The sequence below is a fragment of the Dama dama genome, chromosome 28 (genome assembly GCF_033118175.1).
Source record: "Dama dama isolate Ldn47 chromosome 28, ASM3311817v1, whole genome shotgun sequence".
Taxonomy (NCBI): domain Eukaryota; kingdom Metazoa; phylum Chordata; class Mammalia; order Artiodactyla; family Cervidae; genus Dama; species Dama dama.
In genome coordinates, this window is record NC_083708.1 from 41724493 (window position 1) to 41749995 (window position 25503).

The 25503-nt window shown below is 40.0% G+C and overlaps 2 protein-coding genes and 1 pseudogene across 2 annotated transcripts in view; all 3 read left to right on the top strand.

The window, feature by feature from the left end:
* PDSS2 (decaprenyl diphosphate synthase subunit 2) overlaps nt 1-21473 on the top strand; it is a 276653-nt gene extending 255180 nt beyond the window's left edge. Inside the window, exon 8 of the mRNA XM_061131753.1 lies at nt 9079-21473. Within this exon, the coding sequence (XP_060987736.1) occupies nt 9079-9237 (159 nt within the window). The 3' untranslated portion in view covers nt 9238-21473. The remainder of the gene's footprint in view (nt 1-9078) is intronic.
* Nucleotides 1-25503, top strand: part of BEND3 (BEN domain containing 3) — a 109394-nt gene that overhangs the window by 36584 nt on the left and 47307 nt on the right. The gene's annotated exons all lie outside the window — the stretch shown is intronic.
* On the top strand, nt 24918-25092 carry LOC133048335 (U2 spliceosomal RNA; annotated as a pseudogene).

The window sequence follows — 25503 nt, forward strand, 5'->3', positions numbered from 1 at the left end:
TCCAACACCACAGTTCAAAAGCATCAATTCTTCGGCGTTCAGCTTTCTTTATAGTCCAACTCTCACATCCATACGTGACTACTCGAAAAACCATAGCTTTGACTAGATCTTTGTCAGCAAAGTGATGTCTCTGCTTTTTAGTAATAAGTCATTCTAAGTAAAATAAGTCATTCTAAGTAAAAAGGAAATTTTTATGTTGTGATACATTTCACAGTTTATTATATTAAAGAAAGGTTTTAATTACTGTTTTTCATTTTGTACCAAGTCTTGCCACTCAGAAGCTGGCAAAACCATTCAGTTGAAGCACAGTCAGCTTGAATCTTAAAGTTGTGTGGCACCTTGGAGGCAGCCTTGTCCCACCTCCATCTTCAGCTTAGAGTTTCACTTATACCTTCTCTGATGTGGGTATCTAGTTGCTGAGGACTTTCAATGATAGGGAATTTACAACTTGTCAAAAAAAACTTATTCATTGTTAGACAATTCTAGTCATCTGAAAGCTCTTTCTTACTTGTAATTGAAATTGAAGCTTCCTAGAAATTTCTCCTGATTGCTCTTTGTTCTGTTCCCTGAAGCATATAAAACAGGACTTCTCCTCCTTCCATTTAATTGCTTTAGTTCGAGGATGGCTTTAATATCTTCCTTTAACCCTTTCCTCCAGGTTAAGCATTCCTTAGATGACATGTTTCCAAATACTTCTTCATCCTCATGCTGGACCCTGTCTATCTTATCAGTGTCCCTCTTGAGACATGGCACCCAGGATTTGAACACAGTTTTCTAAAAATGATTAGCTATCAAAGACTGCAGTGAGACTGTTCTTGCCTGTCTTTTGCACATGTGCATCTGGTTATACTGCCAAGGTTTGCGTTTGCTTTTTTTTAGTATCTGCGTCACAGTTTTGGCTTATATACAGAATGTCGTTATCAAAGATTCTCAGCATTTTTCTATGAGTCACTGCCAAACTGAGGTTTACATTTTTGTAATTAGTTTATGAAACCTAAATGCTCAACTATACGGTTGCCCTGTTCCATTTCATCTGGCTAGTATCAGTCTATTGCTCAATATGTCAAAACCATTAAAATTTTGATGTTGTCCATGTGTTAGCTTCCTCTCTTGACTGTGTGACATCTGAAAATTAAAATTTAACCTGCATTTCTTCTCCATCATCTTTCAATCACTGTGATAAGGGAAAGGAACCAAGTACTGAGTCTTTCAGTACAATACCAGGTATTACCTTTCTGTTCAATATAAATCCACTACTAAACATTTTCTGGGAATGGTTGTTTGAATCCATATTACCAAATTCTAATACAGATCCTGTTTCTCTGTCTTATCCATGATGAAAATCTGAATGTACTCTACTATTTCTGAAGCTAGCAGTCAAGTTAATATCAAAAGAAAGATGAGATTGTTCTGTTATAGTGTGCCCATTGTGACCCACCTATCCTGGGGCCGTGATCACCACTGCTTTTTCTCTGGAGTTCACAATCGGTCTGTTAACCTTTTCGGGATTTTTGCCATAATTTTCATAAGTTCACAGATCTGTGTTACAGAATGCACATTTGTCCTCATTTTTTTGGTCCAGTATTGGAACGCATTAGTCATTTGACTCTCCCATTTCTGACATTTCTCACAGTCTTTCAGTAGCTGGGAAGGACAGTTATATGCATTCCAGGCATATGAAAGCCGGACAGAGGTGGGTGGGTGCATCTGTGAAGGTGCTCTAGACCAGGAACTACATCTTCGGCGTGAGGAGGTAGGCAAAGAAGGAAAGTGTCAGAGGATGAAAACTGGACAGGAACATCAGGCAAAGAGAGTGAGAAAACCGTACAGCTGTTTGTCCCATAGGATGGCACGATGTTTAGCGTGGGAGAGTGGGTGGTCCTGGAAGGCTAAGGACACCAAAGCCAAGATGGTAGCTGCATCCAAGGTTCCCTGACAACCTATCACGGGCCATTTGAATGCATAATATCTTATGCATCATCTTTAAAGGCCCCTCTTTGTGGAATTTGGTCTTTACAATTTTGAACTCATTCTTCAGTTGTTCTGTTTCCTTTGTCTTCTTTTAATAGTACATTATCTTTTGCAAATATTTGCGCATATTTGTTCTTACTCAGCATACAGCCTTTACATTTCAAAGCCCCTCATTTTTGTTATCATCTCCTCCCCGTGCTGCCCCCGTGAATGCCCATCAGACTTTAGCAGATTTTGACAAGGTTGTTTGTTTCTGAACATGTTCTGTGAGGCAGCCTGTGACAGTACAGACCTGTTGGTGGAGTCCTACACAATTTTTACAGCTTTGTGCCTCTCTTTCTGTCAGCTCCTTCAAGCCAGGGATAGGACCCGATCTCCATGGTGGCACTCTGCAGTGGAGGGGATGATAGGCTCCTCCTTTTGCACCCACGCCTTCCCAAATGTGAGTCCTGATAGAGTTTATTCAGTAGCCATTATTTTGTTCACTTTCATAATTAATTATGACTGTTGTTGGAGTTTAGTTTTCCAGTAGCTTCTGTCACCCTTGAACTGTATTTCCAGTTATAGATGGAATCATGGCCATCATTTCACTAAACTCATTTTTGCAATGCACTTTCCTAACACATAGTCCAGGTGTCCAAACCCATACCCGCTAGTCCTTTCTAAGGACTGATGCTAACACCAGTGAAAGTGAAACTGTTAGTCCCTCAGTCATGTCTGACTCTTTGTGACCCCATTGACTGTAGCCCGTTAGGCTCCTCTGTCCAAAAATTCTCCAGGCAAGGATACTGGAGTGGGTTGCCATTCCCTGCTCCAGGGGATCTTCCCAACCCAGGGATCAAACCCAGGTCATCCGCATTGTGGGCGGATTCTTTACTGTCTGAGCCAGCAGGGAAGCCGATTCTAATACCAGGATGGCATTAATTTTTTGTTAATCTCTATCACATTTATAGCCAGTTATGCTGACATAGCTAAGCAGAAAGTGCTTCTTCTCTCAACTGATACATAAGATTATCAGTCAGGCACACCAAGAATTTGTCAACCATAGAATGCAAGTTTTAGCAGATGTTCAAAGGTTGAAGTTCCATGTCATTACTGTATTGTACCTTTCTTCCAGCTGTATAATCTCTATTAAGCAAGCATGGTCCACTCCTACCTCTTGGTTGGGAGGTATGTGGTCTCTTCCCATAATAGCATGGCTTCTGTTTGTTTTCTTTTACCCTTATCCAGCTGTTTTCAACCACTAAATAAAAAACAACAACAACTTTATATTGTTTCATACTCCCTTACTCTGTTATACAGTTTCTTCAGAACACAGTCTAACCTGTGTTCCGGATGGGTTTTAGTATCCTTGTTCTGGTTGGGTGAAATACAACTTGGGGTTATCTCCATGTCTTTTCCAGTGCTATAGGGTGAAAGAGCTTGGGATGTGCAGAAATGAAACCCAGGCCATTTCTCAGATTTGCTGTTGACTCTTGCCCATGCCACTTAGCCTCTCTCATCCAGCATCTTCTGCAAAATGAGGTGAGAGGACAGTACTTGGGGTTTCTTCTAGCTCTAAGTCTCCCTCTGCTTTCATTGGATGGCAGGAGCTGCTGCCTTCTCATCTTCTAAAGCTACCGCGACCCCGTGGCAGGGGCTTGTCTTTAATTTTCAGAGGACTTTCAAACCAGTGAGTTTTCAGAGGCATACAGTGATTTCTTAAAATGGTCTTATAAAAGATATATTTATCACTGAAAAGTGATACCTTTTGATAAATACTAATAATAATGCACTTAATTTGAAGTACCATGCATTCTCTTCTCTCTGTGTTAATATCTTTAATGGATCCTCCAACAGGCGATTTGGACTTAATTTATTTCAGGTGATACTGTACTTATACAACTATTCAGTTGACTTAATTAGAGGTTTGATTAAATTATTGCCCTAAAGTGCTATATCAGGGAAATAAAATGCAAAATGATAATTCACCTTCTTGTGTTTTTTAAATTTATCCTACAGCTAAAGTGGTTTTCAGATCATAAAGGCCAGAGTGGGCTTATGAGCAGTTTAGCCACATCCTAATGTGGAAAGTTGTATTTTCAAGTTGCATTATTTTGTATTATAAGTTGCATTATTAAGTGCATCAGTTGGGAATTTGCCCAGTCAAAATGTAGGTGAGGGCAAAAGTGAAAAGAATTTTTTTTATGTGGTCTTTTCTCTTGCAACTATCAGAACCAACATCATGGGTCCAATCCCTCTGTGTTCCACTCAGCCCTCTCTGGTTCTGCAGCCCTATGACAAGCCCTCTAACAAGTGGTCCTGGGAGGCAGCAACTGTGTCTCTTTCTGTACCTCTAGCCCCTACTATATAGCTATGGCATAGAGGTGCCCAATAAATGCTTGCTGAATTTAATTTGATCATCACAAAGACAACACTTTGCAAGTGTGGTTAAAACAGTATAAATCCAACATGATAATTTTAAAATATCATCGCTCCAAATACATGCCCCAGTGAGTGAGGTACTCCCAAATCTGGTTAATCATTGAAGTGACCTAAGAAGTATTTTTTTAAGGCCTTACTGAATCCATCTCCAGGAATGAGGTCTAGGGATCTGTATGTTAAAGCTCCCCAGGTGAATCTTATGAGCAGCCAGGTTTAGAAACTCCAGTTTAATGTGTCTTGTGTATTTTTGTATTTTTCTGTATTTGTATTTTTGTATTTTTTTTTGTATATTATTTTTGTATTATTTGTATTTTGTATATTTGTATTTTCTGTTTTTGTACTTTTCTGTATTTTCCAATATTGTATTTTTCTGGATGAACTCATGGCCTATTCTAATTTATAGTAAAAATGAATCTCAGTTATGCCCTATTAATTATATCTGAAGGATTTCCTTTGAACCAGTAGTTTATGTTTAGTTTGTGGAAGTGTATATAGATACCTATGAAGAATAATATTAATGCCTTCCATGAAGGATTAGATTACCAGTGAGTCCTGAAATGGGCACTTTACACATGGAAGCTATTGGGTCCTTGGTATGCAAAGTCTTGTGAGCCAACTCTGTGGAGAGCAGATTGGAGTATTAACTGGAAGTAGAATGGTCATTGGGAAAGAGAAATTAACTCGTTTTAGGGCATGAGTAACTTTTAGAGATGTCCTCGTGGGTGTATGTGTGTGTTCAGTTGCTCAGTTTTGTCTGACTCTTTGCGACCCTATGGACTGTAGCCCATCAGGCTCCTCTGTCCATGAGATTTCACAGGCAAGTATACTGGAGTGGGTTGCCATTTCCTACACCAGGGGATCTTCCTGACTTAGGGACTGAACCCACGGTCTCCTGCATTGGCAGGCGGGTTCTGTACCACTGAGCCACCAGTGAAGCCCTCCTGGGTGCTATTTTGCCATAATCTGAATTACCCTTCATTGTAGGATTAAATGGGCTTCCCAGGTGGCGCTAGTGGTAAAGAACCCACCTGCCAATGCAGGAGGGCATGGCAACCTACTCAAGTATTCTTGCTTGGAGAATCCCATGGACAGAAAAGCATGGCAGGCTATAGTCCATGGGGTTGCAAAGAGTCTGACATGACTGAGGCAACTTGGCATGCATGCACATAGGATTAACTACCACACCCCACCAGGCTCCTCTGTCCATGGAATTCTCCAGGCAAGAGTACTACAGTGGGTTGCCATTTCTTTCTCTAGGGGATCTTCCCAACCCAGAGAGTGAACCCAGGTCTCCTGCATTGCGGGCAGATTCTTTACCATCTGAGCCACCAGGGAAGCCCATTAAATGCCATATAAGTCAGCATCAAATATTCAGTGGAGCCTGACTGAATAAAGTTTATAGCCTAACAAACTAAGCATACCAATCAGAGAAATGCATAATGTAGAACACTGTACAACATAGCTTGGTCCTTTCAAAATGGCAATATCGTAGGGGGAGGAAGAAGTTTAAAGTGTCATAACAAATGAATGCAGTGTGTGAACCAGGATTTATTACAGTTTCGGGGATGGGGGGGTGGGCGTTGAAAGGTTAAAAAAGAAATTTTGGAGCCAGTTGGGAAAATTTACAGGTAGACTAGATATTACATAATAGGAGAGTATTACTGTTAACTTTCCGACCTCTGATAATAGAGTTCTGGCCGTGTAGGAAAATGTTCTTATCTTAGGAGATACTTTCAAAACAAGCGTAAAGCATCCTACAGCTTATGGGGCATCCAAGTCATGTCCTGCCAGCTCAGGGCCAATTGTTAAATATTTAAGAATTCTGTGATTGTGCAACCCTTGGTAGCTTGAAATCCACCATGATGGGAGTATGCAAACCACAAAATCTACAAGTAGGGTTTTTTCCTCCTCTAGAAAGTTAATTTCTCCTCTGGAGAGTAATTAAGCAGCTTACCACTGCTTAAAGCTTACTTTCAAATGATTCAGAAAACACATATACGAGTAGATAGGACAAAAATAGCAAAGTATTAGTGATTGTTGAGTCTAGGTAGAGGAGATGTGTTCTGCTAGTCCAGGAGTCACAGACTTCCTGTAAAGGCTGAAGTGTAAATAGTTTAGGCTTTGCAGTTCATACAGTCTCTGTGGCAGCTGCTCAACTCTGCCTCTCTGCCGTTACAGTACAGAAGCAACCATACTTAAATGAATGGGCATGTTATGTTCCAGTAGAACTTAATTTATAAAAACAGGGAGGCCACATTTGGTCTGAGGCTCAGTTCAGTCGCTCAGTCATGTCTGACTGCTTGCAACGCCATGGACTGCAGCACGCCAAGCTTCCCTGTCCATCACCAACTCCTGGAGCTTGCTCAAACTCAAACCATCTCATCCTCTGTTATCCCCTTCTCTTCCTGCCCTCAATCTTTCCCAGCATCAGGGTATTTTCCAATGAGTCAATTCTTCCCATCAGGTGGCCAAAGTATTGGAGCTTCAGCTTCAGTATCAGTCCTTCTGATCTGAGCCTTTGGTCTGAGGCTATAGGTTGCCAACTCCTGTGCTAGTCTTTCAACTTTTCTGTACTTTTAAAATATTCAGGGGACTTCCCCAGTGGTCCCATCGTTAAGATATCACACTTCCACTGCAGGGGGCACAGCTTCAATCCCTGGTTAGGGAACAGATCCTGCATGCCATGCAGCACAGCCAAAAAATAGAAAAGAAAAATTAAAAATATTTTATAATAAAATTTTTTAAATAAAGTTTTTAGGTTGGTTTTCAGAGCACAACCCCCTACCCTGGTTCCCCTAACACCTAGTAATGAAAATAAGAGGTATGTCCTTTCTCTTCCTTTTTTTTTGTCTTTAAGCTGCTCTAATCCAAGTTCAACTACCTGTGAGGTTGTTATGCATCAAGCTAAAATAGACTTGATCTTGGTGGCTGGAGTAGCTTTCCTGGCAGTGGCTAAGGGCTTGAGGAGGAAGAAGAATTAAGTCATTCTGAATATCTGTAGTGTTTTAGACACTGTCAAGCACTCTGTACTGTCTCGTGTAGTACCCACCAGCAGTCCAGCAAGTGAAGTGAGTGAAAGTCACTCAGTCGTGTCCAACTCTTTGTGACCCCGTGGACTATACAGTCCATGGAATTCTCCAGGCCAGAATACTGGAGTGGGTAGCCTTTCCCATCTCCAGGGGATCTTCCCAACCCAGGGATCGAACCCAGATCTCCTGCATTGCTGGTGGATTCTTTACCAACTGAGCTATCAGAGAAGACCTCATCAGATGCAAGTAGGTTCCCTAAGTAATGATGAAACAGGGAAAGGGAAGAAACAGGCTGAGAAAGAGCTAGACAGATAAAGGACTCCCATGCCTCATGAAAGAGCTTGGACTTCTTTTTTTCTTAGAGCTCTTGGAAGGCAGTGGATGGTTTTAAGCAAGAACACATTTGCATTTTCTAAAGAGCTCCTTGGCAGCGTGAAGGATGGAGTCCAGAGGCAAAGAGCTGGTAGTGGGAACACTCTTCAGGAGGTGATTGCAAAAATAACCCAAGCGAAGGATAATGATAGCCTGAACTAATATGGCAATGAGAGTGAAGAGTAGACGATAATATGACGGCTCTGTATGAGCTAGAATGGCTGGGACTTAGTGAGTGTATCACTCAAGATGGCCACAGACAGCTTGACAGTCGCTTCAGACAACAGACAAGTTTTTTGCCCATATGACATTCTGCTCTGGTTGGGGAGGATCGTGGTGCTCACTGTGGTCACTCCAGTCCAACCTGAGGAACTTCTCCAATGAGACCAGTTGAGTTACCAGAGGGAAGGCTCTGGCGGGACTCCCATGGATGGCTAAGTGCTACAGCCCAGAAGTGACATGCACCATTCACGTCTCATGGACTAGAACTTGCCAGCGGGCCTCACCCAACCCGGGGGTATGCAAAAAGTTCAGCCATGGTGCCTGAATGGATGAAGGAGGACTCCCAAGTATCTGGTTTAGGGAGTGAGGCAGACATTAGAGGTTTCCACTGAGAAAGAAAAGATGGAATGGGGCAAGAAGTGGACCGGCCAAATCATTATAACTCTTCTTCAGCTCTAGAGTATAACTATTGTATTGGTCCTTTCTGATTGTCAAGGAGAGGATTGGAAATCAGCTCCCTTTGTGAGCAAGAGTTGACCTTATGCTTTACAAAAGGCATTTTAATTCATTTGTCCCAGAGTCTTACAGCTTTAGTAATGTATTGTTCATATCTACCGTGTCTTTCTTGAATTTTCATGTGAACTATTATGTCAACATACAGTGCAAAAATATTAGTTATTAATAGGATGTTAATGAAGTCTTCCTCACCTTAGAATATCAGGCTGCTGAATTCAAAATGCCAGAGATGTAAATGCCCTTCCACCTTCCTCACCTCCACCCTCTAGCAGGGCTCACTTCAAGCTATCACAGGGTGGCAGTTGGGGAGGAGGTGTAATTAGGCTGATTGGAGCCTATTGTTCTGCTCTGGAGGGCTGACACCTAGCAGCCTTAGGCAATGTTAGTGCCTCCAAATCATTGGAGAATGATGTCCTCTTTAACCTCAAAAGCAGAAACAGTGAATCTGTTCTGTTTCTCCCCTTCTTCATTTTCCAGCTCCCCTCCCCAGTTTAATTGTGGTACCTTAAAAACTGACTTTTACTGTGCATTTGTTTCTTAACAGTTGCGAGAAACAATCAAAGCTGGCAAAGGTGTGACTTCAGCTATTGACCTGTGTCGTTACCATGGAAACAAAGCACTGGAGGCCCTGGAGAGCTTTCCTCCCTCGGAGGCCAGAACTGCTTTAGAAAACATTGTGTTTGCTGTGATGAGATTTTCCTGACACCAAATTAAAAAGACTGTTGTTCGTTGGCTGAAAAAATTGGGGAAGGAGGTGATCGGGAGAGCTTTCGTGGTGAAATATCTAAATGTATTAATGACTTCAACAACATACACATTTTTTTTCTTCTTCTTTTTATCACACTGCTAAATGAATACTGCCTTCTTTTTGGAACTGCTGCAAACAAAATTAGAAGAAAAAAGGTCAAGCAGTTTTCAGTTGTCATGCCAGAAGCACACTTGAGGCTTCAGTAGCAGAAATAATTAATGAGATTCACTCCTGTGACCTCAGCAAATGGACAGGAAATAAGTCCTTATTGATTGGACCGAGCCAGGGATGGCGCCAGGGCGGTGGCCTGTGGTTTTCCTTCTAGAGAGGACAGGGCAAGCTGGGAGCTGCAGGTGTCAGAAACACTGTCAGTGCTGGCCAGGGAGGACCGTCAAATGAAAACCCAGTGACCAATTTGTCATAATGGAGGCTAGTCTAATGATTAAGAAAAAAACATGCTTTATCTTCTTGCAATTATGTCTTTGTATTTTAGATACAATCTGGCTATACTTTTTGCTTCTTGGTTTTTGTAAGATTTGGGGGAGGGGGTGGAATTTGTTGAAAAAATAATGCCAAATATTTGAAGTAGGAGATTAAAATGTTGTCAAATGTTAACTTGGTTATAGTAGAAACTGCCTGTTTTTCTTTCTGGACCAGATTTTTTTTCAAGTGCATTTCAAAGAACCAAACTTGTTTTTTTCTTTTAAGCTGAACAGGATGCTTTTTTTTTCTTTTTTTTAAAGTGTATACATTTGTAATACTTTGGTATAAAGAATACCCTTAATTTTTTACAAGCGTCAGATACATAGTTGTTGTGCTGGGGAATTCATTGGTGAGTTTTGTTTGTTTGTTTGTTTTTAACCTCAGAATGTCAGATTTTGGTCTTGAACCACAGACTTCCAATTACAGAAAGAATATAAGCAGTCTCACAGGCCTGCAATTGGACACTGTCTCTATGTGGTTCACAGGAGATGATTTTTGCGGTTTGGATGCAGGCAATATGAGAACACCGTTGACAAGAAGGCTGAGTTTACATAAATGATCTAGGTTGAGACTCAGCCACCTTTCTTCCTTATGTGGTGTAATTACAGCCCTATCTGGAGACATCGAACACAGCAAACAGATTTTATTACCTACTTCACTCAAACACTGTAAGTGAAGTCACTTTAGTTAAATTCTTTCTCCAAAAGTTACAAAATCGTTTTAGCAGGACCCAGCATGTGGCATGCAATGAAGAGAAAATGTAAGCTACGGAGGTTAAGGTATTGCATTATGAAATATTTTTAAGCATACTTGAAACATTGTAATTGTGCAGTTTATGCTACTATAATTTGAAGGCCTATAGATTTAACTGAAGAGAACACAGCACTCTTCTGTTTGAAATGTCTTTTCTCACAGAATTTGGCTTAATTAGTAACTAGGGTTAGATGCTTTAGATCAGACTAGGTTGTAATCATTAACTTCCACAAAGGAGGAGCCTTGCTTTATGTTCTCTGGCTGTGCAGGAACTTCAGCAAGCTGTAGGTTTCATCAAATAGAAGGTCAGGCGCTGGGGAACACAGCGCAGGATTCTAGGGCTCTTCTAGGTCTGCTCCAGCACCAGGTTCACGGAGTGACCTTGAACAAGGCCCTTCCCTCTGAGCCTCTATCTCCGTATTTGTAAAATAAGGTTAAACAGGGAAATGTGTGAAGTCCCCTCCACCTTTGCTTTATTGTCAAAAAGTTTCCCATTTCTGACTCTGGATAACAGAGATGCTATGTGAGATTTGGGGAAGAGAGGTGAAATCCAAAGAGAGGCGATGAAGGAGTGCGTGAAACTTCATGGCCGACTCCTCGCCCAGCTGCCCCACAGGTGACCGAAGGAGCTCCCAGCTCTCTGGTTGTGTGTCTTACAACCTTGACCTCGTTTCAGCACCCGCCTTTCTGCTTGCTTTGGTACATTTCCTACTCCCTCTCACCTTCCCAGAAGCCCTGCCCGCCTCTCTTCCCTCTCCGGTACCTCGCGTCTGGGCTCCCTGGAAGCAGCAGCTCTGCCCTCACTGTAGAGCGACCCCTCTGCCTTCATTAAACCTCCTCTGTTGGCTCAGTCACTCTAAAGTATTAAACACTGAAGGTCTTCTCCACGCCCCTTCTTCAGGGATATTTCTTTATTCATCCATTCTAAACCCTTGTAACTTCGGACACTCTCTAGGGAGAAATTTGGGTGCAGCGAGACACGTTTCATTACACTTTTTTGGCCTAGTGCCAGGGCTCTGTCAGGCACTAGCATGCCTGTGACTTTAGCATGCCACCTCCTTCCCCCTCTGCATCACCGTCCAGTCTCTTGCTAGAGGGAAGAATTCATTCATTAGCCACTGTCCTGTTCCTTCCACCTGGACTTGCAAACCTCACTCACTTCAGCCCCTGAGCCACCTGACTTCTCCTGCCTCCCTGTCGGTCTTTTCTTCAGGCTTAGTGAGGGCTCTGCGGGCATGCCAGGCACTCTGCTGAAGGCTTTAACAGTGCTATCTTGTTCGAATCCCATAACTACCCTCTGGGGCTAAGATTTATCCCCCATTTATAGATGCAGGAGCCAGCAGAGAGCCCACCTCTGCCTGACTGGCTTGCCTTCACACTCCCTTTCCCACTTTAAAGTCTTTCCAGACAGCGCCTCTTTCTCTCTTCCTTTGCTTCTCTTTCCAGATATGACTCTACTCCTTTCCAAAGGTGCTTCCCAGGTGGTGCAATGGTAGAGAATCTGCCTTCCAGTTCAGGAGATGCAAAAGATGCAGAGACTTGGGTTCGATCCTTGGGTCAGGAAGATCCTCTGGAGGAGGAAATGGGCACGCCACTCCAGTATTCTTGCTTGGAGAATTCTATGGACACAGGAGCCTGGTGGGACTCCAGTCCATGGGGTTGCAAAGAGTCAAACATTCCTGAGCACACTCGAATCCATTCACACTCTTTCTTCAGCCTGCAGCCTCCTGTCTCATGTCTCTGGTTTTGAGGCTTAGGTTTCCTCTGCTGGCTTTGAATGTGCTCAGTTCTCCCGTAAATGAAATTTCCCTCACTTCCCCTGTTTATCCTTCCACCTTCACACTTTTCCTCCTAGCATTAGCAGTACACCTTCTTACAGGCTACTATTTAACCTTTGCAGTTCATCATTCACTGCATTCACTGCTGGGTCCCCACCATCTCAGCCAGCACTGGCACTTCAGATACTTAGAGACATTTAAATCTATCAGGTCTCACAGCTCTGCTCCACAGAGATGCCTTCTTCTTGCTCACAGGTGGTGGCCTCACTGTAAAATTTACAGCCATACCCCTGCACACGGACGTCCTACATAATTTTACACGGCCAACTGCAGCTTCCCTGCTCACCGCCTAGCACCTTCCACTCTTCTCAACAACGCTTCTTTGGTGTCTCACACATCTTGCTCTCACCCTAGAGACATTCTTTTCTAAAATTTAAGGTTCTATTTCCCCAGGAAGTACAAAGCAGTTCCCTGTGCCACTGTCATCTTCCTTTAATTTCCCCAACTTAGAAAAACAGTTTCTAAAAAAACAGTTATCAATTCAATACTGATTAGTGAGTTATTTGCCATTCACTATTAGTTACTCTGAAAGAAGATAAGGATTATGACAATCATTAAACTTGGTTGTGTGCTTTACTTGATGATAACCTTAAATCTGCATCATGTTTTCCTGCTCCTATAATATAGTTACCTAGTCACACCTAAAAATAAATGATGGGTGACACTGTGTGCCTGATCCAGGTCTCATTCTCTGAAGTATGAGACTGTCTCTTATCTATACTAATATTATTACTATGGCCTGGGATGCAGGTGAAACTTATAAACCTGGGGTAAAAGATATATACTTTAGTGCCGAATGCTCCAAAAAGATGTAGGCCTTTTTTAAGGCCTAGAACGTACAACACAATGAACTCAGGTGACCAGAAAGCAATCTGAATAACTCTTGATGATATTTCAAAACCTGATAAGTTGCTATAATATAGATCTCTTTGGGCAAGAAGGTTTGGGAAAATTGTGTTTAATCAACAAAAGTGCAGCTAAAGGATACTTCTTTTTCTCTCTCTTTTTTTAAGACTCTAACTAGAAATTCTTTGGCAGTCTGGGGGTTGGGACTTGATGCTTTCACCACTGTGGCCTGGGTTCAATCCTTGGTCAGGGAACTAGACCCTGTAAGCCAAGTGGCGTTGCCAAAAGGGGAAAAAAAAAAAACAAAACTCTTGACTGAGCAGCAGGTCCATCACATATACAGAAAACTTGCTTTTCAGAACACTCTTTTCACATTGTTTCCTAGATTTCTTAGTTTCAGGAAAATTCTTTCCTGCCCCTTCATTTGTCTTCCCACTGTGAGATCCTCTTGTTAAGATCTCACCTTCTGACCAATAGAAGTTCCAGGATTTATCTTGAGAATGACTGCCTCTCAGTCTGGAGAAGGCATGCCATACCTTTGCTAAAACCCACAAGGACAGAGATAGATTGAGTTGATTTTTTAGTCTCTTTAACTGTGAGGACACAATTGTTACTCCATTATCAATAGTTTCCATTACTGTTAATCACCTTTTAGTAATAATAAAATTATTTGCACTTTCTTTTTAAAACATGAAGCAATCTAACAAGATAATCTTTTACCCCTTTCTTCGTTTCCTACCAGTCACTCCTAATCTCTTCTCAAATTAGCTGTTTTATTCTTTCAGAATGGTTCCTGCCTTTCCATTAAGGAGATAACATATTTTTTAAAAAGAAGGTCACCTGGGGAGACCCCAGAGGGGCCAGAACGGAGCACTCCACCTCTCCCTTTAGCTCCCCAACCTGCCCTTGGAGCTCTGCAATACTAGGTATTAGGCCTCTGCTGGTGGAGGAATGTTCTTCAATATATATTTCTTACTCTTCCAAAAAAAGGGTAAGTTCCACAGGCTTTCATTCCTCTTTCATAGATGCTAATTCCATCTTCATGAAAAAGCTCTATCAGCTTTCTCTCAATGTGGTCTGTTCATTTCTAAGACTGACATTGTACCTGTCATGCATCCTGTGAGCAGATGAGTAGGCTCCCCATCGCCCTGACTGTTGTTGAGAAGATTTCACTTTTTGATGCATTTTAGTAAATAAATACTTATAAAGAAATTTTGATAGAAAAAAATTATTCTGAATCTCACCATACTCAAATAATCAGTATCACCATTTCCTTTGTATTTCTTCCAGTCTTTTCTGCCATGCCTATCTTTTTTTTTTTTTTTTGCATGATTGTAATTATATGCAATAGTATCAATTCAGTGAAGCAAAGTGAAAGTGTTAGTTGCCCAGTCACATCCAACTCTTTGCAACCCCATACAAAGAGCCCGCTAAAAAAAAACAACAACAAAGAGCCTGCTAGGCTCCTCTGTTCCTGGGATTTCCCAGGCAGAATACTGGAGTGGGTTGCCATCTCCTTCTCCAGGGGATCTTCCTGACCCAGGGATTGAACCCAGGTCTCCTGCATTGCAGGCAGATTCTTTACCATATGAGCCACCAGGGAAGCAGTCTTCATAGCCACTTTAATAAGAAGCTTAAGTTCTACACAAGGCACCTTGAATTTCTATTCCTGATTGGTTTCTCTGAGGTAAATGGGTATGTGGTAAGTACTCGTTAAGTCCACCTCCCAGCCTGCTACTAAGAAAGTCTCTGTCATAGAAAGATAGTGCCCCTGTAGGTTCTCCACAGCAGCAGGTTAAAACTGTGACATAAATTCCCTGAATGAGAAATCTTTTCTGTTGGTGGTTCCCATTCCTTCAAGATGATGCTCAAAATAGATTGACACTTCCATGCATTTCCCTCTTGCTTCCCTGCAAGTTCTCAGTCATCCACACTTCTATAGGATGACTTCTTCCTTGTCAACTGAGGTTAAGGATCTCCTGGAACAGGAAAGGCCCTTGGGCAGTTGTGGTAGGTTCTGCTCTTGGCCAAGACCATGTAGAAATCATTTTCTAAGAATCGATAAGCTATCTTGCTTCTTCAAAGGCTTAGGAGAAGGAAACTCTTCGGGTTTGTTTGACGGGAAACAAAATAACATTTATCTGACTTAAGTCTTTCATGCTGTGACAGTATGAGCTTACTGTATTTTGTATTATCTTGTTTTGTTTGAATCCTTTTTTTAAGCCTTCAGATGGATGAGAAAACAGTTATTATTCCCAAAGAATTAAGCTATACCTGCAACCTTTCTTTTCTTAAGTTAGTCTTCATAACTTTACTATTTGCATCACTCCTCACTTCCCACATTTCAGTGAAGTCCTCTGCCTGCCTCCTGCCTTATATTGTGAGTTGCAGTTACTTAACTTGTGTACATGGAATATGATCAATTGTGAACTTCCTAATTGCTGCCTATTTTTGCAGCTTTGTACTTCTCTTTCTTTTTATCCTTTTTTGAAGATTTAAAATTGCTTTAATTGAATTTTTAAAAGCAACTTATTGAAGTAAAATTTACATATCATGAAATCCATCTAGTGTAAGTATACAATTCAGTGATTTTTCCATAAATTTGCAGAGTTTTGTAAGCATCACCACAGTTCAGTTTTTAAAGATCCCTTGTGCCCATTTGTAGTCAACCCTTACTCCCATCCTCAGTCTTAGGCAGCCACTCATCTACTCTCTGTCTCTATAGGTCTGCCTTCTTTGGACATTTGATGTAAATGGAGTTTTACAATACTTAGTCTTTTGCATCTGGTTTCTGTCACTTAGCATAATGTTTTTGAGGTTTATCTATGTGTGGAATTAATCATTATTTCATTCATTTATTGATGAATAATATTCCACTGTACAGATACATTATATTCCTTTATCCATTTACCAGTTGATTGGCATTTGGGTTATTTCTACTCTTCACCTATTACGAATAGTACTGTTGTGAATCCTTGTGTACAAGTCATTGTGTAGAGAAAAGTTTCCATTGCTCTTGAGTAGATCCTCAGGAGTAAAATTTATGATAAATTTATGTTTAACTTTTTAGAAATTGCCAGACTGTTTTCCAAAGGTATCATTTTACCTTTCCAACACATGTGGGTTCTGATTTCTTCACATCCTTGCCAACTCTTGGTGTTCCCATCTTTATTATTATAGCTATTCTAGTAGGAATGAGACTATTATCTTGTTGTGATTTTTGCTTGCATTTTCCTAGTGATTAATGATGCTTAAGCTTCTCCTCACGAGCTTGTTAGTCATTTATATATCTTCTTTGGTGAAATGTCTGTTCAGATCTTTTGCCTATTTGTTAATCGGGTTCTTTATCTTATTATTGTCATAAGCATTTTTTATGTATTCTGAATACAAGTCCTTTATCTGATATATGATGTGCAAGTACTTGCTCTCAATCTATGGCTTAAATTCATTTTCATAATGATTCCTTTTGAAGTGCAATGTCTATAATTTTAATGAAATCCACTTTATCAGTTTTTTTCATCTCTAGTTCATACCTTTCATGTCATATCTAAGTGATCTTTGCGTGACCCAAAGTCACGAAGATTTTCTCCAATGTTCTTTTCTTAGAGCTTTGTAGTTTTAGCTCCTACATTTAAGTCTATAATCCATTTTTAGTTGGTTTTTGTATATAGTATGAGGTAAAGGTTTAAATGGGGGTATTTCATCCTCAGCGCTGTTGACACATTGGTCTGGGTCATTCTTTGCTGTGAGGGTTGCCTGTGCATCATTGGAGATTGTGCAGCATCTCTGGCCTCTTCCCACTAAAGGCCAGCAGCTCCTGCCCCAGTGGTGACAACCAGAATCATCTCCAGAAATTGCCAAATGTTCCCTGCCTTTGGGAAGCCAAAATCTTCCCCATCGAAAACCTGTGACAACCAGAATCACCTCCAGAAATTGCCAAATGCTCCCTGCCTTTGGGAAGCCAAAATCATCCCCATCGAAAACCACTGGACTAAATTAATTAGTTTTGTATGTGGATATCCAGCTGTTCTAGAACCATTTGTTGAAAAGATAATTCTTTCCTCCTTTGAGTTGCTTTGACAACTTTGCAGAAAATCAGTTGACCCTAAATCTAAGGGCTTGCTGCTGGACTGTCAGTTCTATTCCATTGATCCCTGTGTCCATCCTTATGCCAATACCACACTCCTTGATTACTGTAGCTTTATATTAAATTTTTAAATTGGGAAGTAGAAGTCCTGCAGCTTAATTTTAAATAAATTGTTAATTTTAAGATAATTGTAGATTCACAAGTTGTTCAGTCACTGAGTCATGTTCAACTCTTTGTGACCCCATGAACTGCAGCACGCCAGGCTTCTCTGTCCTTCACTATCTCCCGGAGTTTGCTCAAACTCATGTTCATTGAGTCAGTGATGCCATCCAACCATCTCATCCTCTGTCACCCCATTCACAAGTAGTTGTAAGAAATAATACAGAGAGATTCTGTGCACCCTTTACTGTTTTTCCTGATGGTAGCATCTTATAAAACTATAGGATAACATCACAACCAGAGTGTTGACATTGATACAATCCATCAATCTTATTCAGATTTCCCCATTTATACTTTTAGTTCTTCTTTTTCAGAATTGTTTTGGCCACTCTGGGTCCTTTGCATTTCTGTAAAAATTTTATGATCAACTTGTCATTTTCTACAAAAGAGTCTGCTGGGATTTCGATAGGGATTGCATTGAGTATGTAGATCTAATTTCAGATCAGTTCAGTTCAGTCGCTCAGTCGTGTCTGACTCTTTGTGACCCCATGGACTGCAGCACGCCAGGCCTTCCTGTCCATCACCAACTCCCGGAGTTTACTCAAACTCATCCCCATTGAGTCGGTGATGCCATCCAACCATCTCATCCTCTGTCATCCCCTTCTCCTCCCTCCTTCAATCTTTCCCAGCATCAGGGTCTTTTCAAATGAGTCAGTTCTTTGCATCAGGTGGCCAAAGTACTGGAGTTTCAGCTTCAGCATCAGTCCTTCCAATGAACACCCAGGACTGATCTCCTTTAGGATGGACTGGTTGGATCTCCTTGCAGTCTGAGGGACTCTCAAGAGTCTTCTCCAACACCACAGCTCAAAAGCATCAATTCTTCTGCACTCAGCTTTCTTTATAGTCCGACTCTCACATCCATACATGACCACTGGAAAAACCATAGCCTTGACTAGATGGACCTTTGTTGGCAAACTGTCTCTGCTTTTTAATATTCCTTCTAGGTTGGTCATAACTTTTCTTCCAAGGAGTAAGTGTCTTTTAATATCATGGCTGCAGTCACCATCTACAGTGATTTTGGAGCCCAAGAAAATAAAGTCTATCTTTTTCCACTGTTTCCCCATCTATTTGCCATTAAGTGATGGGACTGGATGCCATGATCTTAGTTTTCTGAATGTTGAGCTTTAAGCCAACTTTTTCACTCCCCTCTTTCACTTTCATCAGGAGACTCTTTAGTTTTCTTTGCTTTCTGCCATAAGGGTGGTGTCATCTGCATAGCTGAGGTTATTGATATTTCTCCCAGCAATCTTCATTCCAGCTTGTGCTTCACCCAGCCTAATGTTTCTTGTGATGGACTCTGCATATAAGTTAAATAAGCAGGGTGACACTGCTTGATGTACTCCTTTTCCTATTTGGAACCAGTCTGTTGTTCCATGTCCAGTTCTAACTGTTGCTTCCTGACCTGCATACAGATTTCTCAGGAAGCAGGTCAGGTTGTCTGGTATTCCCATCTCTTTAAGAATTTTCAGATAATTGCCATTTAATTATATTAATCTTCTAATCCATGAATCATGATTTTCTTTTTTATTGTGGTTTTATCTATCTATCTATCTATATGTATATATCATGATATGGGCCATTTCAATAATTTAAAGTTTTCAATTTAGTGACATGAATTACATTCATACTGTTTTGCATTCATCACCACTATTTCTATAAATTTCCATCACCCCAAATGGAAACCATGCTTTTCTTTAACCAGCAGTACTGAAATTGCCAACTTACTGGTTACCATATGGTCTCCTGTAGACCCCAAAATTCTTTTTCAGATTAGTAATTTAACACCAAACCCTGAATCCCAGGGAATCCTGGTACTTGTCTTTAGAAGAATATAAACAAGTCTTTGTTAAGAAATTGGGCTTTAGAGTCTTCAAATCCCAGCTCTGCAATTGACAAGCAGGTTAATTTACTTCTCTGAGTCTTCCATTATCATGCACAAATTTAAACTGTTTCATTTCTATCAACCTTCCAGGTGTGGGCATCCCTAAATGGAGTGCAAAGACTCCCAGGGATACTCAGCAGCCTGCCACATGCTGTGGAAGCCACAGAATGAACACACACATTGTCCAGGAACATATTTTTTCCCCACAAAGCTAACATTAGGTAATTTAACTACAAATGAGTTTTTAAACTTTCATAGCATACCATATATATATATATATATATATGGTATATATATGGTATATATATATATATATATATAATAGAATTACATGTAAGATTTACACTCATTATAATATAAAAAATAAGACTTAAGATAAATTTAAAGCCTTTATTCATGTGCTGTGGGCTAACCCTTCTTCCTTCCCACCCCCCACCCCCCCACACATGCCCCTTAACAAGTCTTTTGCCCTCTAGTCTCCCTGTCAGGTCTAACAGACATCACTCTTCATTCACAGCCCTTTTCCTACAGAATCTCAGAATTCTCCTCAACAAAGCTCTCTAGTCAGGCCCTGTTTCTGTATCAACTTGAAGTCTGTTTGCCATCTCTGTCTGGCTGGCAAACAACTATATGTTTTAACCTATATTTTACCATTTCAGGGTATTTGAAATAAAATTAGCAGTCCTGAAAATCAAGGTGATTTTATTTATTCCTGGCTTTCCAAAGGTTATGTTCTTCCTTTCAAATTATTTTACTTTCTCTGTTTTACATATAAATTATAATAAAGATAACGAAAAACATATGATATGTTGACTTTAAAAATGACAGTATCCATCATGTCATCTTAAGTCGGCTGGTCCAAAGGTATTTGTATTTTGTGTAACTTTGTTCTTCTAATAGCCATCAATGGAAATCACATGTCCATTACTATGAAAAAAAACCCTTTGGAAACATCTTTGCAAAGCACTTGTGGCTCAGATGGGAAAGAATCTGCCTGCAATGCAGGAGACCCAGGTTCGATTCCTGGGTTGGGAAGACAGCTTGGAGCATTCCATGGACAGAGCAGCCTTGTGTGTTACAGTCTATGGGGGTTGCAAAGAGTCAGACATGACTGAGCGATTAATTTTTTTTCCCATGCACACACTGTGATCATTAGATCCTATTTAGGAAAGGTTAAATTGTGTTTTATTTCATATTTAGGAAAGGTTTGACTTTTGTTTTATTGCATCAGTTGAAACACAGAGGTTTGTTTGGGATTCTTTTTTAGATCCTTATCTCTTTATAGAGAGATTCAGAGATAGAAGATGAAGAGATGAACAAGGACAGGTAATAGAGCAAGTCTCTTTTTGATTAAACCATTAAATATCTAAACATCTGTATTTTTCTTCCCTGTCCTACCTACCAACTTTTTATGATCAGAAGCTGGCATGACACATTGCCTTAATTTGTATCTAGCTGTTGCTAAGCTATCACTATGGTACCAATGCACTCAGGCAGATATAATCGCTAAAAATAAATATGTAGGAAGAAAATTTTGTCCCTAGCCCCCTCACCTCTCCTGTCATCTGGATGAGTAGTTCAACATTGAATTTCTGTGTCATAATTGCTTTACACCTGTAACAAAACAAAACAAATTAATGTGAAACTTTTGAAAACCAAATTATTACAGCCCATAAAAATATAACGATGTCTGTAAATGTCATTTACAAAAGTCATCACTAGTCTTTGTACCTATACCTTGTAATGATTGAAACAGCCTGCATGGTAACAGTGATTGATTTTTTTGCCCTCAAGCAATGTAAAACACCAGCAAAAATACTGTCCTATTAATTATAATTTTTATGGTCATGCAATCACAATGAATGGCATCTTTTTGTTCTTTCTCAATGGTTAAAGTTTTTCAGATAGTTTTAAAATTTTCACATTCTAGTAGATAATTTCAGCACAATGACCTCATGTAAGCTTTATCTTCAAGAGTGGTATAAATATAAACTGTACTCTCCAGTGTTATATCTCAGTCCTCTTACTTCTTTGCCTCACTGCATATACACAGCAAGAGATTAGTCCAAAAGGAAAAGCTTAGTTTTCTTGAAAGTGCCCATTAACACTATTCAACTATGTTTATAGACTGGATATATTACTTGTTTACCTAAATAGTGGCATAAATATCTGCTTTTAGAAAGCTTTACCATAGTTTTTCTATATGATTGGCTTCTTAAGCAAGTCTATGATTAGGTAATAAACCGCTTTCCCTCTTGACTAGTTCTAATGAAAGCTTACCAACTTAAACATCGTGTGCTGACACTTCTTCCATTCTTAGCAGTCTTCCATTTTTGCCCATCAAAAAGGACTTTCTGTTTGCAGTGTGTTAGCTGTACTATTTATAATAGAGTTAATGCCAACTAGAGGCAGTAAGAGGTGTATGTTTCATATGCAAATTCCCAGCAGTAATTTCTACAATTACATATAGTTGCTTACTCTATTGTGTTTAGCATCAGTATTATAAAACTGAGTCCAGGAAGGAGAAAATAGTACTGATATTACTTTTTTGTATCTCTTAAAGACTTTCAGTGAATTAATTAGAAAAACAAAGAGTTCAAAATAAAATAGCCCTAGCTTATTATAATGGATATTTTCACATAATGGGACTTTGATGACCTATTATAGTAGCTGTTCAGAGGAAGAAAGTCTATATATGACACAGGCTGTTCTTTCTGTTTTGTCTCTGAGTTTGTGTTTTTCCAAACAGTTCTCTCTCTCTCTTTTTTTTTTTTTGACTGTCCCATGCAGCATGTGGGATCTTAGTTTTCCAACCAGGCATTGAACCAGTCCCGCTTGTATTGGAAGTGCTGGAGTCTTAACCACTGAACCATCAAGGGAGTCCCAGATAGTCCTCTTTATTTCTTGTTTTACCAGATTGTGATTCCCCTGACCATAAGTAGAAGGAAAAAAAAAAAAAGTAAGAAAGCAAGGATAAATTCATGTTTTCTTTTCACTGATGTATATTAAGTGTTATTGTGTGCAAAGCGCTATCGTGGATACAAGCAAGACCCGAAAGGGAGATTATTTGTGTCTTTCCCCACTGTACTGTGGGCTTCTGTGAACCCGAGTCTCTTTGAAGGCAAGTGGGCTATGTCAAATAGAAGAGACAGATCTGGGTTCAAATACTAGCTTTTCCATTGAATGTGATATTAGGCAAATTCTCCAAGCTTTATCTTGCTTCCTGGTAGAAATGGATATAGTCATGCTTGCTAGTGAAGTGGCTGCTGAGTGCCTGAAAGTGTCTCTGCACCTATTACAGAGGTTGATAGTTAGTAAATGCTGTTAAAGGAAATACTGTTTTTTAAATTATTTTATTTTATTGGCCATGCCACGCGGCTTGCAGGGTCTTAGTTCCCTGACCAGGGATGGAACCTGGGCCCATGACAGTGAAAGTGCCAAGTCTTAACCACTGGGCTGCCAGGGCACTCCCCAAAAATGTTGAATATGTTTTTATAATGATGGAACAAGCAAGTAAAATGGAATAATAGTAAAGGAGCAATGGATTGGAAACTCTAATTAGAACATCTAAAGTAGGTCTAGAGAATTCTAACACAGAGGACAATATAAGGGGAGAAAAGATCTAGTAGAGAGGGGATAGAGCCCACCCAAGGGTGTATCTTTAAAAAGCAATATTTAAAGGGTCAAGACAGGTGTAAAGCTTACAGTCTGGAAAGCTGTGGGGTTGGATGGGAACAGTTTTCCTATGTTGTGATCTGTGAACCTGCATCAAAATCTGAGACTTGCTGTAGAATCAGGACTTTACCCAGACCTACTGAGCCGAATCTAAAGAGGAGGTCCAGGATCAGTGTTTCTCATAAATTGCCAAGTAATTTTCACACACACACCAGTTTTAGATCCAGTGAGTAGATAACAAATTTCGAAGGTTCTATTGACATCTAATTCTTGGTGTGGTACAAAAGACAAAACATGAACTTTGAAGTAAGACAGATTCCAGCCAAACTGGAATGCTCAACATTTAAGCCAAACAAACAAAAAGAACCGTACCGAATAGAAGAGGGGGCTTACCAGGTGGGTCTAGGGGTAAAGAACCTACCTGCTAATGCAGGAGACCTAAGAGATGCGGGTTTGATCCCTGGGTCAGGAAGATCCCCTGAAGGAAATGGCAGCCCACTCCAGTATTCTTGCCTGGAGAATTCAATGGACAGAGGAGCCTAGTGGGCTACAGTCCATGGGGTCTCAAAGAGTCAGACACAACTGAAGAACTTAGCACACACATACCCAGTAGAAAGCAGGAGAGAAAAATAAATACTGCATGAGCCCACTTAATATATGTAATCTGAAAAAAACTGAACTCATAGATTCAGAGAACAGATTGGTGGTTGCCAACAGCAGGATTTGGGATGGAGGGAGGAGGGGAATGAATGAAGGTGGTCAAAAGACACAAACTTACAGTTAATAAAGTAAGTCATGGGAAGGTAATGTATAGCATGGTGACCTATAGTTAATAATACTGTGTTGCATGTTTGAAAGTTGCCAAGAGAGTAAATTCTAAAAAAAATTTGTAACTATATGTGCTAATGGATGTTAACTAGATTTATTGTGGTAATCATCCCTCAGTATATACAAATATCTAATCATCATGTTGTACCTGAAACTAATCTTACATGTATTTGCACCTCAATTCTTAAAAAAGAAAGCAAAAAGGGAAAAGAAGTATAAAATGTGTAAAAAGTGAAAAATACAGAATGGAAGACATTAGTACTTATCTTAGAATGAATCACAATAAATTAATTAAATTCACCAACTAAAAAAATAGAATCTCAGATTCAGTTAAAAAGCACTATCCAATAAGCTGTCTAAAAGAGAAACTTAAAAGACACAGAAAGATTGAAAATAAAAGATGGGAAAAATATGAAACAAAAGGAAAAAAAAGAGAAAGAATATTAGTATCTGACAATATAGGATATAAGGCAAAAAATACATAATGGACAAAGAAGGTCATTATATGCTGCTAAAAGGAACTATAGAGCAAGAAGATACAACCATCAAAAACATGTATGCACCTAACAATACAGCCTCAAAATATACAAAGGAACAACTGAAACTAAGTAGCAGGAAGAAATGAATACACCAAATTCTAGTTAAAAAGATTTTAGCCACATCTTTCAGAAATTGATACATCAAGCAGACATAAAATATACATAATGAAACTTTGAATCATACAATTAATAAGCTCAAGCTATGAAGTATACATAGAGCTCAGCACCAAAAGAATAGTTAGTAAATATTAGATTCAACTAAGTGAAAATGTGAATAGTTGAGAATTTTTTGCCTCTAAAAACAGTTTCATATTATTCCTCATAGTTTGTTGAAGGAATTAAACTAGCTAATGTCTATAAAGCAATTAGCACAATGTCTAATTTATTCTCCTTTGGTGTTTAGTTTACAAAGAGAACACTTTCCTCAATTACTAGCAATTGGATAAGTGAGATCCCAAAAATTCAGTCATGTGAAATGTGAGGGCACAATTTATTTTTTAAGACTAACGAACACTTATCAGTTTAATATCTGATACGTCCTCTATCCGAGGACAATATATTAAATGGATTTTTGGAATTGGGAGTTGGAATAGGAGCTTGCTCCGTCCACTCCACGCATCGACCTGGTATTGCAGTACTTCCAGGAACGGTGCACCAGAAGAAAAAAAAAAAAAAAAGACTAACGAACAAATGACTCGCATAGACCGAGCTGGTGAGGAATTTGGGGAGCCTCGCTGCCCTCCCTAAATTCATGCCCGACTCAGCTGTAATTTGGTGCCACCTGCTGGTGATCGGCTCCAGCTTAAATATTCATAGGGATAATTCTGAGTCCAGAGGCAGCAGGACAAGATCAGTGATCCCAGAGGTGTACCAGTTTGTTGTCCAGATTCAAAAATTCAGCTAGGAGAATACTGACCACTAGAGACTCACTCTTCACCCTTCTTTCTGAAACAACTTCCCATGACTTTCCTTCACCTTCATGACCTTGACCTCCATTCCAAGGTCCCCTTCCCCACCATAGCATAGAACTTTAACCCCCACCTCTGACCCTTGGGGCTTCCTTGGTGGCTC